This window comes from Muntiacus reevesi, chromosome 13 (genome assembly GCF_963930625.1).
Source record: "Muntiacus reevesi chromosome 13, mMunRee1.1, whole genome shotgun sequence".
Classification (NCBI taxonomy): domain Eukaryota; kingdom Metazoa; phylum Chordata; class Mammalia; order Artiodactyla; family Cervidae; genus Muntiacus; species Muntiacus reevesi.
The window spans coordinates 16408556-16426544 of NC_089261.1; the positions used below are offsets into that span (position 1 = coordinate 16408556).

The 17989-nt window shown below is 36.3% G+C and overlaps 1 protein-coding gene across 3 annotated transcripts in view; it reads right to left on the reverse strand.

Annotated features, from left to right (window-relative positions):
• TAOK3 (TAO kinase 3) overlaps nt 1-17989 on the reverse strand; it is a 183414-nt gene that overhangs the window by 35628 nt on the left and 129797 nt on the right. For all 3 annotated transcript variants that reach the window (XM_065903878.1, XM_065903877.1, XM_065903879.1), the window contains 2 exons: nt 12932-13099; nt 9891-10097 (listed from right to left, as the gene is read on the reverse strand). In XM_065903878.1, coding sequence (XP_065759950.1) covers nt 9891-10097; nt 12932-13099 — 375 coding nt within the window. The remainder of the gene's footprint in view (nt 1-9890; nt 10098-12931; nt 13100-17989) is intronic.

Consider the following 17989-nt stretch of genomic DNA (forward strand, 5'->3'; position numbering starts at 1 on the left):
GATGTTTCTTAAATGCCATTGAAATGACTTTTAAAGGGGAAAATGCTTTCAAAGGGCGATGCTTTGCTCTATAAAAGATGAAGTGGTCAGTCAGTAAGTAGCACTAACCTTTCAGGAAAAAAAATACTATAACAAGTAATAACTCAGAAACATGTACAACCATGGGGAATTTTCAAATAGTACATGTTCAGGATGGGGAAGGAGAAATTAATTCTCTTATTGCCCTGGGGTTTTAGGAGAAACCATTGTGAGAAGTCAGTTTTGCATTCTGTCTCTGACTATTTGGAATCTTTTATAATTGCTCTTTCTTTCTTCAGGAAATAAAATTATAAAGAGGTTTAAAAAACACAAAATTTTATTATATAGTGTAAAATGTTGACAAGTCAAAACATATAAATTCCTTGAGGAAAATTAAATTTTACACCCAGGTTTCTAAGTAAAAGAGAAGAGTCATGATTAAATTTATCATTGGGCTAATTTTCTTTTCCCTTTTATAAAGTTAGAATGCTTCAGAATGTTGCGAGGGTATCTACCATTACATCTATATTTAGATTTTTTTTTCAGAATTACTCTATTGTGGCCTATTTTGCTTTCAAATAACGAAAGTACCTTTAATGCCACTGAAGGCATATATATCAAATTTGAGGGGTGTTCTACCTCTGTGCTGTCCAATAAGATAAGCTTTAGTCACATGAATATTTGAATTAAATAAAATGTAAAATTCAGTTTCTAAGTCACACCAGCTATGCTTCAAGCTAGCCACTAACTATGGCTACCATATTGAACACTGCAGACAATAATTTCTATCATTGCAGAAAATTCTATTAGATGGTACTATAGATTAAGAATGCATCTCAACCCATATTTTTGAAATTTGTAAAAAAAGTACTTGATAGGTCAAACTTAAAATTTTCTTATTATTTCCTTGGAAATCTAAACTCTTATTTCACTGGGCAAAGAGATATTAGGTGCAGGATATATGCACCTAGGTTTACAGTTCTAAAGATGAAGGCCCTGAGATCTACTGCCATTCAGATTATTTATTAATAAATATTTATTCTGAATATTAACTCCAAAATCAACCTTACTTAATATTATAATCCCAGAAAAGCAATAAACTTCTAAATGCCAGCAATCAGAAGAGATAGGCTCAGCAGAGACCTGTGGTTTTACAGGTCAGAGTTTTGGTATCAGTTAACTAAGTTCAATTACTGAGAGGGAGCTCTTCAACGCTGTGGCAGCAGTTAAATTTCAAATTTTAATAACTTGATTTACAAAGTTAACCAGTGACACTAGAATCCACACTCTTCATATAACAGAATAAAACAGAACACATTCATGTGCAAATAAGTATAACTCTAATATTAGTTTTCTATAATTTTCTAATAATTTTCTCTCATATAAAAATTAACACTTGTAGGCTAGGACTCTGCTTATCAAATTAAAAGTCACATCATATTAGCTTAGTTTTTAAACTCAAGGATACTGAAATACACTGGAAAAATTAAAATATGAAATCAGTGATTTTAGTTGACATGTAGCAAATTACATAACCCACAATGGCATATTTAAAAAATAATGCTATTTTAGAACTTAGTCTGAGAGAATAGGTACAAAATTTTAATCTACCTTAATAAATAATATTAAAAGTTTAATCCCTTGTGTTCTTTCCCATTTTAAATTTTATAAAATAATTCTTAGTTCCTGTAGTAGCTTCGTAACAGAGATCACAAACATTAAAAGTCTCCAAATATGTGAGAGACCACAGGATGAGGCAGTATTTTCGTCTAACAGTGGATATGCACTTCAAGAGCACAGGGATAAATTTTAAAATATTCAACACCATTGTTTAAAGTTCAAAATTCTACAGACAACTTAAATAATAATGCAAATTTAAAACTAGGGCAATGTGACTTGAAAAGCAAGTAAGAACAGATTAAACTATCAGCTTTATTGGGTTTGTATTCTGTTGGTTATATCACCCCTTCAAGCAACAGCCCCTTTGAGAACGACTGTACCTGCCTCCCAGAGTTTCCGATCTGAACACATTTTAAGATCAATACTGGAGAGGGTCAATTTTGTATTTTATGCAGTTAAGCATCACTGCATATGATTTACAAATGAAGATGAGAGGGTCAACATCTCTGATGCTGAAGAATGATTTTTAGAAGTTTAAGAATAAATATGTTTTACTTTACCAAGACAATATATATGACTTGCTTATAATTTATCCTTAAAATCTTATTATCCAGAGACAAGCAAAATAGCTCTCTGAAATACATGGTTTTGGGACCAGTTTTAAGTAAATGTATACTGTCCTTTCATTATAAAAAGAAATAAAATTTCTTCAGATTAAAAACTTTACTATTATTCCCTGGACAAAGGGCTTTACTTTTATGTATAAGTTTTCTCCTAAATGTCTGACTATTTATGCTTCTGAAGTGATATGGTGTGGTCACTCACTCAGAGTTTCTAGATTAATTTGAAATTAACCTTGGAAACCACTCCACTTTCGGTATACCTTTATCACACTTTCATCATACTTACATTCATCTGTGCATGAGACTGTGAGCTTTGTGAAGGCAGAGTAAATGTGCTTCAAAAAACCTCAGTCTTTGTAGCACCTATCATGGTGCTTGATACTCTGTGGGCATTCAAAAAATGTTTGCTGAATAAATAAGCTCAAGAATATAGGTCTGAGATGGATGAAACTGGAGCCCATTATACAGAGTGAAGTAAGCCAGAAAGATAAAGAACATTACAGTATACTAACACATATATACGGAATTTAGATAGATGGTAGCGATAACCCTATATGCAAAACAGAAAAAGAGACACAGAAGTACAGAACAGACTTTTGAACTCTGGGGGAGAACGTGAGGGTGGGATGTTTTGAAAGAACAGCATGTATATTATCTATGGTAAAACAGACCACCAGCCCAGGTGGGATGCATGAGTCAAGTGCTCTGGGAGGACCCTGAGGAGTCGGGTGGAGAGGGAGGTGGGAGGGGGGATCGGGATGGGGAATATGTGTAACTATATGGCTGATTCATGTCAATGTATGACAAAACCCACTGAAATGTTGTGAAGTGATTGGCCTCCAACTAATAAAATAATATTTAAAAAAAAAACAAAAAGAAAAAAAAAAAAGAATATAGGTCTGAGAAGATTCTGAGAAAGTGACTTTTTTTTAATTATTTAACATAATTCTAATTCATATTTCATAAAAACCTGTCACTTTGTACTTTAAGGCAGTTGCAAAACAGTGACACACAGACAAGCACACTTTTACATGGTGGGGTTGGAGGGGATCTAAAAATGGCTCTTTTTTCTGGCGATGAGAAGTTTTTTTACAGATTCCCATACCTTTCATGCTGTGGAGAGGGATCAGCAAACCCACCATCTCTTTTGTTTTGTTCATTTCAAAATGAATTAAATGATTGCCTAAGCAGGTGCAGCTATCAAAAGCTGGGGCTAGAGGAAGGGGAGAAGATGGAAAAGGGTGTCTTCACCTGGAAAGACAGCTGTTAGGGAGAAAAAATGACTGGCAGAACACTGAAAGAAAGTACCATGGAGGGGTGGTTTGTACGACTGCTCTGTTCAAGAAACATTATCTTAATATATTAATTTACTTTTACTTGGCCAAATGCAAGTTGAAGAGTCAAAGAAGCTGCCCTGCTCTTCAGCAAAAATAATAGGAAAGGCCACTGAAGCAAGTGGAAATTAAACTAGAACATCCTATCCCCTCAAGGACATTTCTTTTTTTCCTCTTATGAAAATGGGGAAAACTGTTCTTTTTTTAAAGAAGGGGAAAAAAAACCTTCACTAATATTGACTAATAGGAAGGGTCAAGGAAAGCTTTAGGAGTTAGAAGAGAACAATTTTTTAAAAAACTGATCTCTAAACAGGGGCCATGATGACTAGAGTTCATTAGGCATACTAGAAACAACAAATTGATTAGTGAACAAAGAAGTTTAATACATAAAAGTCTCATGATCTATATTAACAGAAGGCAGCCGCAAGCAAAAATAATTGATTGTAGACTTTAACAAAATAAAAATATACCTTTCAATTTCAAATTAAAAACAACAGACTTTTGTTGCTTAGAACAATATTAAAATCTGCTTGCTACCGCTGTACACCCAATCGTTTTAAGGTGTAGGGTGGAGGCTCAGAGGCAGCCTAGGCTACAGCAAAAAAACCCAATCTGGATTAAGAGTTTGCCCTGGACTCACTTGTGAATAATCAAGAACTGAGGTGTAGAGTTGTGCCCCATAAAAGTTCATCTTCATGTCAGTTCACAAAACATTTATTGGGTGCTTACTATGTGATAGGGGCTTCCCAGGTGGCACTAGTGGTAAAGAAACTGCTTGCCAATGCAGGTAGACTAAGAGACACAGGTTTGATCCCTGTGTCAGGAAGATCCCCTGGAGGAGGGCCCAGCAACCCACTGCAGTATTCTTGCCTAGAGAATCTCATGGACAGAGGAGCCTGGCAGGCTGCAGTCCAAAGGGTTGCACAAAATCATGCACGACTGAGCAACTTAGCATGCATGCATGCACAATGTGATAGACACCCAGCTAGGTTGTATGTGAAGAGAGATGTCCTGGAGAAGCAAACAGTCTAGATATGTAGTGATATTCGTGTTATTGGAAAAAGCAGTGTGGCAACACTAGAACGGAGAAAAGAAGTAAGTGCCTAAAGTTTATTTTATCAGAATATACCTTTAGACTTATCAAATCATTCTTGTTTAAAAGGAAGACTGGATTAGGATTCCTTCAGGGCCAGGGAAAGACCAGAGTAGAGGCAAAGATTGTAGAGAGGGAAGTAACTTGAAATTCTGGTGTTGAAGGAAAATTTTCAGTGTCCCACTTTGTATTTTTGGGGCTTGATCTATGATAGGTCTGTCCTCCTAAAATCAGGACATCTTTATTCTGGATGCAGAACAGTTAGTTGCAAATCACGCTCTTAACAGTTATACATGGCCCTTAAAAGTAAGTTTACTTCCTATATAAAATGGGCATTCTGCTCATATATATGATTTGACTAATTTAGCATATGTCTGCAATCTTAATTATAACAGTTAAGAGCGGGGAACAAAACAATTCCCCATCCTTATTCTTACATTTTAATATTTATTAAGCAAGTTCTTATTGTCAAGAGTACTATTATTGGAGACAATCTATTTAAGTCTTTCAAACCATAAAAATGATATTTAATATTATTCAAGCCTTTTAAACCATTATATTCAAAATAGCATGGTATTTAGTATCTGGTAAGCAATTTATTCACTGTGTACTTTTTGTTTGTTAATTCACTCATTCCTTAGATATTTACTGAGTGCCTATGCTGTGCCAGGCACTGTTCTAAGGTGTTGAGATACAGCACAGAACAAGGTAAGCATAATTTTAGCTATGATGAAATTTACACTCAAATTATGAAATAATGAATTAGTACATAGTATAATTTTAGATAGTGACAAGTATAAAAAAAGACAATAAAATAGGATAATGAGATAATGGGTAGAACATTGTTTATAAAATGATAATTCAGTGATACATAGGCTTTTCTATATCAAGGCATCTCTTTACCAAACAACTTGAAAGCCATATTAGACATTTACTCTTTTAAAATTTACAGGAATAGAAGCACAAAATTTTAGAGTTGGAAACAATGTTGGAAATCATACAGAACAACTCGTTATTTTACAGATGGAAAAACTGAGGTTTGGAGACGTTTGTGACTTGTCCAAAGTAAAATAAAACTAACAGTGGCAGACATAACTTAAAACTAGTTTCCTCATTCCTAGAGTCCACTACCTTTCTGTTGAGAGTTTAAGATCCTACTTTATTTATGTTCCCAAGTGAAAAACTTCAAAGTCAAGTAAAAAAACAAATATGAAACTTATGAAAAATTTATTTCTATTAAGTTTAAAGACGTTACCCCAAGTATAAGGCTAAACGGGTTTCATGAAGAGATACCATTATTTAATATTAAGTTTTTATATACAATGGGCTTCCCTGATGGCTCAGATGGCAAAAAATCTGCCTTCAATGCAGGAGACCTGGGTTCTATCCCTGAGTTGGTAAGATGCCCTGGAGAAGGGAATGGCAACCCACTCCAGTATTCTTGCCTGGAGAATTCCATGAACAGAGGAGTCTGGGGGGCTACAGTTCATGGGGGTTGCAAAGAGTCGGACATGACTGATTGACTAAGCACATATATATAACATGCTCTATTCTTCTAGCCTGCTTCTATGCTTTCCTTTTCTTAATTGTGGTAAAATAAAGATACCATCTTGGTTATTTTCAAGTGTATGGTTCAGTGCTGATACACTTATAATGCTATGTAACTATCAGCATCACATCACCCCTATAACTCTTTTCTCTTTGTAAAACTGAAGCTCTGTGCCCCATTAAATAGCAATTCCCTATTAATCCTCTCCCCAAATCCTTAGTAACTATCATTGTACTTTCCATGATTTTGATTATGCTAAGAGCCTCATATAAGTGGAATCATACAGCATTTGTCTTTTTGTGACAGGTACATTTGTTCCACTTAGCATAATGTCTTCACGGTTCAACCACATTGTATTAATGGCATATGGCAGAATTTCCTTCCTTTTAAAGGTTGAATAATACTCCGTTGTATGTATATAACACATTTTGTTTATTCATTCATCATTTACATTGCTTCCACCTCTCTGCTGTTTTTGTGAATAAGGCTGCAGTGAACAGGGGTGTACAAAAATCTCTTTGAGACCCTGCTTTCAGTGCTTTTGGATATATACTGAGAAGTGGAATTGCTAGGTTATATGGTAATTCTAGTTTTAATTTTTCAAGGAAACACCATTTTCCACAGTGATTGTACCCTTTTCAAACCCTACCAATAATAAACAGGGTTCTAATTTTTCCATATCCTCAGCAACATTTGTTATATTCTGTTTTTGTAAACAGTGGTCACTCTAGTGTGTGTGATAGCTACACACATGGGTGGTATCTTACTGTAATTTTGATTAGAATTTCCCTAATGATTGATAATGTTGGGGATCTTTTCATATGTTCATTGATCATTTTTATATCTTCTTTGGAGAAATGGTGATTCAAGTCCTTACTCACTTTTGATTCCAGTTGTTTTTTTTCCTCTTTCATTGTTGCTGTTGAGTTTTAGGAGTTCTCCATATATTCTGGATATTGATTCTTTATATGATAGATGATTTGCAGGTATTTTCTCCCATTCTGTGGGTTTCCCTTTCACTCAGTTGATTGTTTCTACTATCGTACTTCCTTGCTTATATTTTAAAGTTAACTAATTCATAGTTTTATTTGTAGATGTTTTTCAATATTTTTTTTATCACATTACCTCTATATTTATTTATTTATTTATTTATTTTTTAATTTTTTATTTATTCATTTATTTGCCTGCACCAGGTCTTGGTTGCAGCATGTGGGATCTAGTTCCCTGACCAGGAATTGAACCTGGGCCCCCTGCATTGGGAGCTCAGAGTCTTCCCTACCTCTATATTTAATAATTAAATAGAAATACATTTTAGAAAAATTTTCCTGACAAATATTTTCTGTATATCAAACACAACTACCTTCTATTTCAAATTATAAATTAAAATCTTATCTTCTTAAGATTAGACCAAGGAGAAAAAGGCACTGAAAGGCCCAAACTATTACAAGAAAGCTCTATACCAGCCTGCAAATATTAAAATTAAAACCTCCAATGAGTTCAAGAACAGGGTCTTCTTTCTTGTTGATTATGCCAGTAATCTAATTTTATTGATTATTCCAGTAATCTAATCTAATTATCTCTCTTCTAATTTTGGGTGTTCATTTGAGATGTCCTAGAGTAAAAAGATCCAACAGAATTCCTCTTTTTTTTTTTGCTTGCTCTCTATCCCCACAAAGCCCTAGAGCTAAAAGAAAAGAAAAAGTCAATATCTCTCAGCATCCATGATAATTCCTTCGAAAAAGATAGCCCAGCAAAACCTTTTCCACCCTTCAAATACATAACCATTTGCCCATGTTTAAACACAGCTGACTGACAATGCCGAACTCTTAGCAGATTTCTTCATCTGCATGGTATCACTCGTTTCCTCAAAATGCTTTTATGGCTTTCTAACAATCTGGGTCCTTGCTGTCACTCTGGTCCCAATTCACTCTCCACATAGTCCTCCAAGCTCTAATTTCTCAGATTTTTCTCCTTTTCCTTGAACATACAAAATTCCTTGTCTCAGGGCCTTTGTACCTATTGCTTCCTCACCCCCATCTTTCACCCCAAATTAGCTAACCTCTATTTGTCTCTGAAGTTTGAGCTTGAATGTCATTTCACTGAGGAGATTTTCCTCTAATCCCTGATAGAATAAGTCCTCCTTTTACCCAGAACAAGTTTTAAAATTACACGATAAATTTACTTGTGTGATTATCTGCTTAATCTCCCCCACAGATAATAAGCTCCATGAAGGCATCATGTCTGTTTTGTCTGTATCCAAAGGGCCTACTACAGTTCCTTGCAGATAATAGGGGTCCCCACCAATGTTTGTTGAATAAATGAGTAAGTTAATCAGTTCAGAAAATAAACATGATCCCTCCACTATTCATGTCTAGGCACCAATATATTTTCACATGCTCTTCATCCTTACCTGTTTAATTTTTTTTTTCTCCCAATAAAAATACACAACCAGCAGACATCTAAGTGGAAAAAATTCTCAAACCTGCTCTCCTACTGGAGTTAGAATGTAATCACTCATATTTATTAAAATGAGTACATACACCAGAGAAGGCAATGGCAACCCACTCCAGTACTCTTGCCTGGAAAATCCCATGGACGGAGGAGCCTGGTAGGCTGCAGTCCATGGGGTTGCAAAGAGTCGGACACGACTGAGTGACTTCACTCTCCCTTTTCACTTTCATGCATTGGAGAAGGAAAAGGTAACCCACTCCAGTGTTCTTGCCCGGAGAATCCCAGGGATGGCGGAGTCTGGTGGGCTGCTGTTTATGGGGTCGCACAGAGTTGGACATAACTGAAGCGAGTTAGCAGCAGCAGCAGTACATACACAACTCACATATACCTAATATGGAAAAAGTTATAAAGGATTCTTTTCTATAGTTCCATATTATGAACTGCTTATCTAAGGTACTTAAAGGTACTTTTGGGAATTCCTCCAGAAAAAAATCATTGATAATTCTGTGAAATACTCATCTTATAGAAATTGCTTTGAAAGAAGCTTAAAAATCATTTTTCATTTTATTTTTTTTTTTTCATTTTAAAATAAAGCATGTCAAATTATAAATCATGATAGGCTTTGTATGAAATGAATGATCCTCCATTGGAAAAGTAAAGTCAAAACAAAAACAGAATTATTAACTCAAAAGTCAGAATATTTAAGCTGACATAGAGCTGGTCTTAGAAGAATTAGAAATGACAAATCCAAGAAACAACAAAAAAGAGTGGAAACTTTTTCTAAAACAAAGAGTATTTTGGGACTACTCAGTAAGAAACATACATCTGAAATACTTCTAAAAGGTCACAACCAACAGGTTTTACTCAGAAAGGTTTTAAGGTCAGCAATATTAAGGTTATTGGTTTAGAAAGAAACTTAACTGGTTTCTTTGACATGGAGATTTATGGATTTATTTGTTTTTGTTTATTTGATGGTGGTGGACATCAGAGTAACAAGAGAGGAAGATGAAAAAACAGGCACAAATACAGCTTGCCTAGTCCTTCATTACCTTTTTTTACCAAAAAGAACTATCATGTGCTCAGCTGAGTTCCATAATTTCAGTTGTAAAGAGGGAACTAAAATATCTGAATGCTACATGACCTGAGTTGGCTTCATAACAATGGGCAAAACCTAGCACTGTGAAGGGGATCATGAAACTTACCTTCTTATGCACAACAGAGGAAGTGGAATTTACTGGGCTTTCATCATCATGCATCATGACAAGTTCAGAGCTGCTATCATCCATGACCTCTTGCATGCTGTTCACGCTGCTGCCCTGGCTGCCTGTGCTCACAGACATGCTTGGGATGGAGTGGTTGCTGCCCAGGCTGTCCAATTCCCTGCTCAGACTGGTTCCATGTTCGCTGTCCTATAAAAATGGGGCACTTGGGTTAAAAAAAAATTCCTGGAGATAAAGCACCAATCCATTGACTAAGCTATTAAGTACATTCAATTTTGCAGTGCCAAGTTGCTTTTCTGCCAAATCTGCAAGATGAAACTTTTAATGTAGTGGCTCCACTATTCCACCACCATTTTCAGACATCTCTGATTCACTTTGATGCTTTCCCCAAGGGCTATTCTGGACATGGGCCATAAGGTTCCAAATGCTGCTACCCCAGGGCTTTCCCCCATCATATGCAACTATCACATTGTATCGCTACTTGGTAAGCAGAACTAGCCAGGTCAATTTTCTAAAAGACTTTCAGGAACTCAAGGTGCTAGGGAAAGACTGCAGGCTACTGAAAAGGGGATCTCTAGGATAGCTACAAACACGGCAGTGGGCACTTGAAGCTCAAAGAGGATAAAAAGAGTTTTCAGAGGTTTCACAAGCAATATGCTCTTTTTGCAAGTCATTATTGAGAAACTTCATATCTGAACAGGGATATTAATTCTACTGTCCTGGACAGGTAATTAAATTCTGCCTCCCTCAAGCAATTCTATCAAGCTTACCTCTGTAATCTTATTAAATATATCTGTTAAATAATACTGGTATTCATCACTACTAGTCCAAAGACTACTATTTGAGAAATGCTAAAATAATCAGAACATATAATTTATCCATCACAGTGGGTATCTTTTGATACAAGATTAAATAATATAATTAAAGCAACTTAGCTCCAAATAAACCCTATTTTCAAAGAACCATACTCTGTACCTACATAACTTTAATGAATTGCTACTTAGCCATGGAAATATAAGGAGTCACTGACAAAGGTAGTTTGAGTAGTTTAAAATGATAGATAATACATTATACTTTTAATAGATTTATTTTCCCAATTAAAGGGGCCCCTTTGTATATATGCAATCAAGAGATTTTTATATTCCAGTTCAGCTTCTGAATTTTATTTTTATAATTATTGACAAAATAATTTTATTTTCTTTTATATTAAAAAGTTAAACTAAAATTCATTCTTCCTTCTTTCCCTGTTTTTAATCTATTTTTAGAGGAAGAGTCCTTTCTTTTGTTCAAGGCTAATCCCTGCACTAATGTTCTTACTGCTGTGCACTTTCTGAGATCCTAATTCCTTAACTGTGCCTCTTTCCTCTATCTTCAACGCCTCTATCCTGGCTCCTTTCCTTCTGCATATAAGTATGAAGAGACTTGCCTTATATGTATGTAACTTTCTACATACTGCCCTTTGTCATTTTTCCTTCTTGACCCAATTTATGAATCTTAAAATGACCAACTTTCACTATCTTTACTTTCTCACTTTCCACTTATTCTACAACCCACAGTAAATGACTATTCATCCTAACATTCCTATAAAACTGCTTTTACTAAGGTCATCAAGAAGGTCCTACTTATAAAACCCAGTTAACACTGTTTTCAGTCCTTGTTTAACTTGACTTCTCTGTGGCATCTGATGGTATTTGTAGCTCCCTCCTTGAAGCTTTGTTAACTTATAACATCTGTGATGCCTTTATCTCCCAGGTTTCCCTTTCCTTTTTTTTAAAATTTTTCTTTTTTTTCCATTTATTTTTATTAGTTGGAGGCTAATTACTTAACAGTATTGTAGTGGTTTTTGCCATACATTGACGTGAATCAGCCATGGATTTACATGTGTTCCCCATCCCGATCCCCCCTCCCACCTCCCTCCCCATCCCATCCCTCTGGGTCTTCTCAGTGCACCAGCCCTGAGCACTTGTCTCATGTATCCAACCTGGACTAGTGATCTGTTTCACCCTTGATAGTATACTTGTTTGAATGCTATTCTCTCAGAACATCCCACCCTCGCCTTCTCCCAGAGTCCAAAAGTCTGTTCTGAATATCTGTGTTTCCCTTTTCTTATGTGGCATGGACTCTCTTCTCATTTTACATTCAACTCCTGATTCACCATCATTTTAATGTCCTTGACCCCCAACCAACTACCCTTTACCCAGACCTCTTTCCTACGTTCTAGGTTTGTATTTCCCAATCAAACACTAGACATCTCTATTCAGGCCTCTTCGACTAATTCTTCTTAAACTATTTGACTTAAACTAAAGTCATTTTCTGTAAAAACTCCACCTGTACACTGTGTCAATAGTGTCAATAGCATATGATGCCAAGACCTTAGACTCAAACTGAAATCATCCTAAACCAACTCTTCCTCCTTGGTTCTTCTCTGTTCTTGGTACTGACACACTCTAGTCATTGAAGCACAAATGCTCAGAGTCACCATAAGCTCCCCCTCATCTGTCACGGTCAGTGAGAAGCGCTGTATTAAGTTCACTCCTCTAGTGTTTCTCAATGTTCCTTCTCCCCAATTCCCATGAATACTGCCCTTACTGCCTCCTGCATGGACTATTACCCAGAAAGTTATCCATTCATATCCATCTTACATTCTGATGCCAGGATAATCTTCCTAAAGCACAGCACAAAAGTGCCCTGTAACTGCCTGTCAAAAGTGACCCACCTCTTCACTAATCCCACCAGCAGATGACTTATTCTCTCCCCACTATGGACCCCTACTGTGTGCTCCACCTCTGTAACACTGTTCATATTTTATCTCATTATTTTTTTCAATGTCTCTTTTGCAACTGTGCATGTCTCTTAAGGCAGAGAAGCATATCACGTATTTTAAGAGACATTTCTGTACATGCACAGAAATATCAATTATAATACATTGTTATTCCCCAAAGTGTTTTTCATAGCAACCCAGTCCAGAACTTTTTCACGTAGTAGGTACCCTATGAGTGTTCGCTAAAAGAAACTCAACCTACTTCTTCATCTTCCTGTGACTCATTCAAGGGTCCATTTCGTGTCTCTTGAAAAAGGATCTTTTTCATTTTCCGGTACTGTAGGTTATCTAGCTCACGAACGGCATCTTTTGTCCTCTGTATGAGGTCAATAAGGACACGAAGTGGACGGTCTCTTCGAACGAAGTCATGCTGATCAAGGGAAGAGAAAAAAACAGAAACTGATAATGAGGAGACATATTTTTAGGTGCAAGATTTAGATGTAAAGACAAATCAATGTAAAACAGTTCTGTATTTTGCAGAAATAACAAGATACAATTTTCATCTCATGTAGCCTCTTATCTTGTATAAATCTCATAAAGCGATAATCATGTTTTTTCTCTTCTTCCTCAAGTCACGTTTTGTGGACTTGTCCCAGAATTTACTTGAGAATTCTTGAGGTTTACTTTACCATGCAAGTAATAACAATGACTAGAACTTTAAATAGTAGCTGAGAGCTTGTGACTTTCAAACCTGAAACTATGTAATAAGCAAAAGCAATGCAGAGTATAGAATATTATTGTTATAATCTGCCTCAATCCTCTTTCTCACTCTCTACCCTTTTAAAGACAGACTTCTGAATATTTTGTTTTCTACTTCTGTGGTCATATACAGTATACGCTTGAAAATGTGGCAGTTATTCCATTTATCTCAGAGATCAGAATTCTGGCAACTTCATCTTCCCTTTACAGAGCTGTACAATGAGAAATAAGGCAAAAGGGTCTCCAAGGGGTTAAAATATTCACCCCAAAGTCTGTAAGCTTTTCTTGCTGTAAACAGTCTTCACTTTCAATATTATCAATGATCTTTAACACATATTCTGGTTTCCTGGTTTCTCAGCCAATAGCAGTTTAGAAAGAGGGAACAATAGAAGGAGAATAGAGGACTGAGAACTGTTAGTTACTTTTGCTGAAAAGAGAGTCTGTTGAAAAGGTATCTGACCACCTGACAGTAAAGAGAAGGAAATTCCATTATTAACACACCAAGCAAGCAACCAACCAACCAAATAAAAATGAACCAGGGTTTGTGGGCTATTTTGTAAAGGGGCAACTGTCCTTCATACACTTTTTTTAATACACGAAGATTTCATGAAATGCTATTATTTCTGAGTAATCAAGAAGTGGCATTATATTCATTAAGCTTTCTTGAGGAAGGCAGAGAAGCATATCACGTATTTTAACAAGATCACCACACAAAATGATCAAAAGGAGGAGGAAATTTTGTTCTTTAAAGGAAAAGTTTCAGTTATGTGGAAAATTTGCTTATGTGAAATTATAATTTGAACATATTGGGAAAATGAGGTATAATGTGGTAGGCCTCAGATGATGGAATGGATTTAATTTCTTTATAAGTTAAACAGATATAAAAGAGGAGCAGGACCACTGTGAGAAAAAAAATCTGTATGTCTTGCGGTTCTTCACTCTGACTTTGCTGTCCAGGGAATTGTGGCTTTTGCTCCTATTTTAATAAAATATCTACTTCTCTGCAAAGAATCCTTTCTGAAAATGAAACACCATTCCTGGAAGGAAGAGTAGCTTGCATATTTGAGGAGGAGAACGCAAGGGAGAAAGTAAAATTATTTGGCTACTTCAGTGCTCGCAATTAGACAAGAATAAATCAGTTTTTAGTAAATGTTAAGCTATAACCTAGGATACTGAATTTTAGAGGAGAAGTAACTCTTAGTAATTCTTTTATTTCCAAGATGAGGAATTTTAGGCCCAGAGAGGTTAAGTGATTTACTCAGCTAAACAATGGAAGAGCTAGAATGGCAACCCAGGTTTCTTTATTTGGGAGTTTGTTTTCTGGGGGTCTACCACAGAGTTGATCATGGCATTAACTGTGACAGACACTGTGACCTAGTTATCCTTCATTCCAATCTCTTTTTCTTGCCTTTCTTTCTTGAAAGTAATAAAAAGTATAAGACCTGGACTCCATCTTTCTTTGCAGGTGTAATTAGCAACGTGACCGAGTTCTGGCCAAATTCTGAGATATAGGCAGAAACCCCAGAGGAAGGCTTTGTTTTCCAGGATAAAAAGCAAGGCACAGGAAGAGAAGATGTTTTACTCTTTGTCCTGCCTCTTTTCTCCTGCCTGGAATAAAGTCTGAGTCCCAGAAACATAGGAGCCATTTTGTGACCAAGAAGACAAAAGTCAAGTGCAAAGAATGGTGAAGTATTAGGACAAGAAGACAGGAGGAGTTATTGAGCTGCTTACAGGTATGGACTGCTTCTAACACCTCCTTTCCTAAATCCTGGACTTCTTATTTTAGGAGGTAATTAAACCTTAAAATATTTCAAAACGGATACACCCAATGTCTTAAAAACATCTCACGGCCTCCTTTGTAGTCTGGCCTTAACAGTCAGTTCCTGCTTGAATTTCTAGGCTCCAATCTAGTCACTCCTATTCCCTGTTCCACCCAATGCGGCGTACTTGTAGATCATTCTTGTCTCTGCCATGGGTTTCACACCTGCATGTCTTTTTCCCTGTTCTTTTCCCCATGTTCTTTCTTTCCCATGTCTTTTTCCCATGTTCTTTCTGCCTGCAATACCATCTCTTCATTGTTTTCCAAACCCATACAGTCGAAAGGTTCTCAGATCATTTTCAAAGAATGCTTTCATTGTTCTTGGAAATATGTTTACTTTAAACATTTAAATAATACACAGAAATCAATAAAAGACAGTAAAAGAAAATCAAAATTCTGCCATCCGGAAATAAATGAAATATCATTTTAGACACTTTCCCTCCCTCTCTCTCTCACTCTCTCAGAATGATGGATATCCAGAAATAATTTTACATGAGAAACTTATTACACATGGTAATTTAAAAAATAATCTATTAAATTAAGGTATATTTGAATTTCATAGAATTAGAGGAGTCTAAAGAAAGGCAATCCCAAAGAATGCGCAAACTACCGCACAGTTGCACTCATCTTACACGCTAGTAAAGTAATGCTCAAAATTGTCCAAGCCAGGCTTCAGCAATACGTGAACTGAGAACTTCCAGATGTTCAAGCTGGTTTTAGAAAAGGCAGAGGAACCAGAGATCAAATTGCCAATATCCACTGGATCATCGAAAAAGCAAGAGAGTTCCAGAAAAACATCTATTTCTGCTTTATTGACTATGCCAAAGCCTCCGACTGTGTGGATCACAATAAACTGTGGAAAATTCTTCAAGAGATGGGAATACCAGACCACCTGACCTCCCTCTTGAGAAACCTGTATGCAGGTCAGGAAGCAACAGTTAGAACTGGACATGGAACAACAGACTGATTCCAAATAGGAAAAGGAGTACGTCAAGGCTGTATATTGTCACCCTGCTTATTTAATTTATATGCAGAGTACATCATGAGAAACACTGGGCTGGAAGAAGCACAAGCTGGAATCAAGATTGCTGGAAGAAATATCAATAACCTCAGATATGCAGATGACACCACCCTTATGGCAGAAAGTGAAGAGGAACTAAAGAGCCTCTTGATGAAAGTCAAAGAGGAGAGTGAAAAAGTTGGCTTAAAGCTTAACATTGAGAAAACTAAGATCATGGCATCTGGTCCCATCACCTCATGGGAAATAGATGGGGAGACAGTGGAAACAGTGTCAGACTTTATTTTTTTGGGCTCCAAAATCACTGCAGATGGTGACTGCAGCCATGAAATTAAAAGACGCTTACTCCTTGGAAGGAAAGTTATGACCAACCTAGACACAATATTAAAAAGCAGAGACATTACTTTGCCAACAAAGGTCCGTCTGGTTAAGGCTATGGTTTTTCCAGTGGTCATGTATGGATGTGAGAGTTGGACTGTGAAGAAAGCTGAGCGCCGAAAAATTGATGCTTTTGAACTATGGTATTGGAGAAGACTCTTGAGAGTCGCTTGGACTGAAAGGAGATCCAATCAGTCCATCCTGAAGGAGATCAGTCCTGGGTATTCATTGGAAGGACTGATGGCTGAAGCTGAAACTCCAATACTTTGGCACCTCATGCGAAGAGTTGACTCATTGGAAAAGATCCTGATGCTGGGAGGGATTGGGGGCAGGAGGAGAAGGGGGCAACAGAGGATGAGATGGCTGAATGGCATCACCGACTCGATAGGCATGAGTCTGAGTAAACTCTGGGAGTTGGTGATGGACAGGGAGGCCTGGCGTGGTGTGATTCATGGGGTCGCAAAGAGTCGGACACGACTGAGTGACTGAACTGAACTGAACTGAAAGTAAGATGACTGCTTAATGTTAGTTAAAATTTCTTCACCAAGACTTACCAGTTCCTAAGAGACCGTCTAGAGTTAAGGGGGAAAAAAGAGATCATGCAAAGCTTTAAGAGATTAGAGTTACTTAAAAAAGACTTTCAGTTTAAGAACTGTTATTGACTACCCTGAAAAACAGGAAAATTAGTACATTTACATTTCTTTCCTACCCCTACTTCTTTCTAGGTACATTATTATTTTCACATTATTAATACATATACTGAAAATGTGATAACATTTACATTCTGCTTTTTAATCACAGCAATGATTTTACAGTAGTTCTCTATTTAATTCTTTGTGAAGGTGACATTTTAACATCAGGAAGAAAATGTTAGGAAAAGATGGATTATTTAAAAAATATTTGGAAAAAAAAGATATTTGGGAATAATTAGAAAGCCAACTGGAGGGGAAAAAAGTTGAATTCCTTATAACAAATTCCTGCACCTCCTCCCCAAATTCTAGAATAAAGAATGTCAAAAGAGAAATAAGAAAATAATATTTGTAAGATTTACTACAAATTAACAAGGGAAAAGCCCTCAGACAAACGAGAAAGATCAACAGAGAGTTCACAGAAGAGGAAATGGAAATGGCTTGTCGACGTAAGAAAGACAATCTAATTCATAGTGAGAAATACAACCTAAAATGACAGTGAGAAAAGATTTCCACTGAACTGATTAGAAGGTCAAAAAATTTTGGTATTCATACTTTGCTAACAGGACCATAAATTGGGGCATCCTCTTTGGAGGAAAATTGGCAACACCTTTTTAAATGTAAAATTCACATTCCATTTGATTAGCAATTTTACTT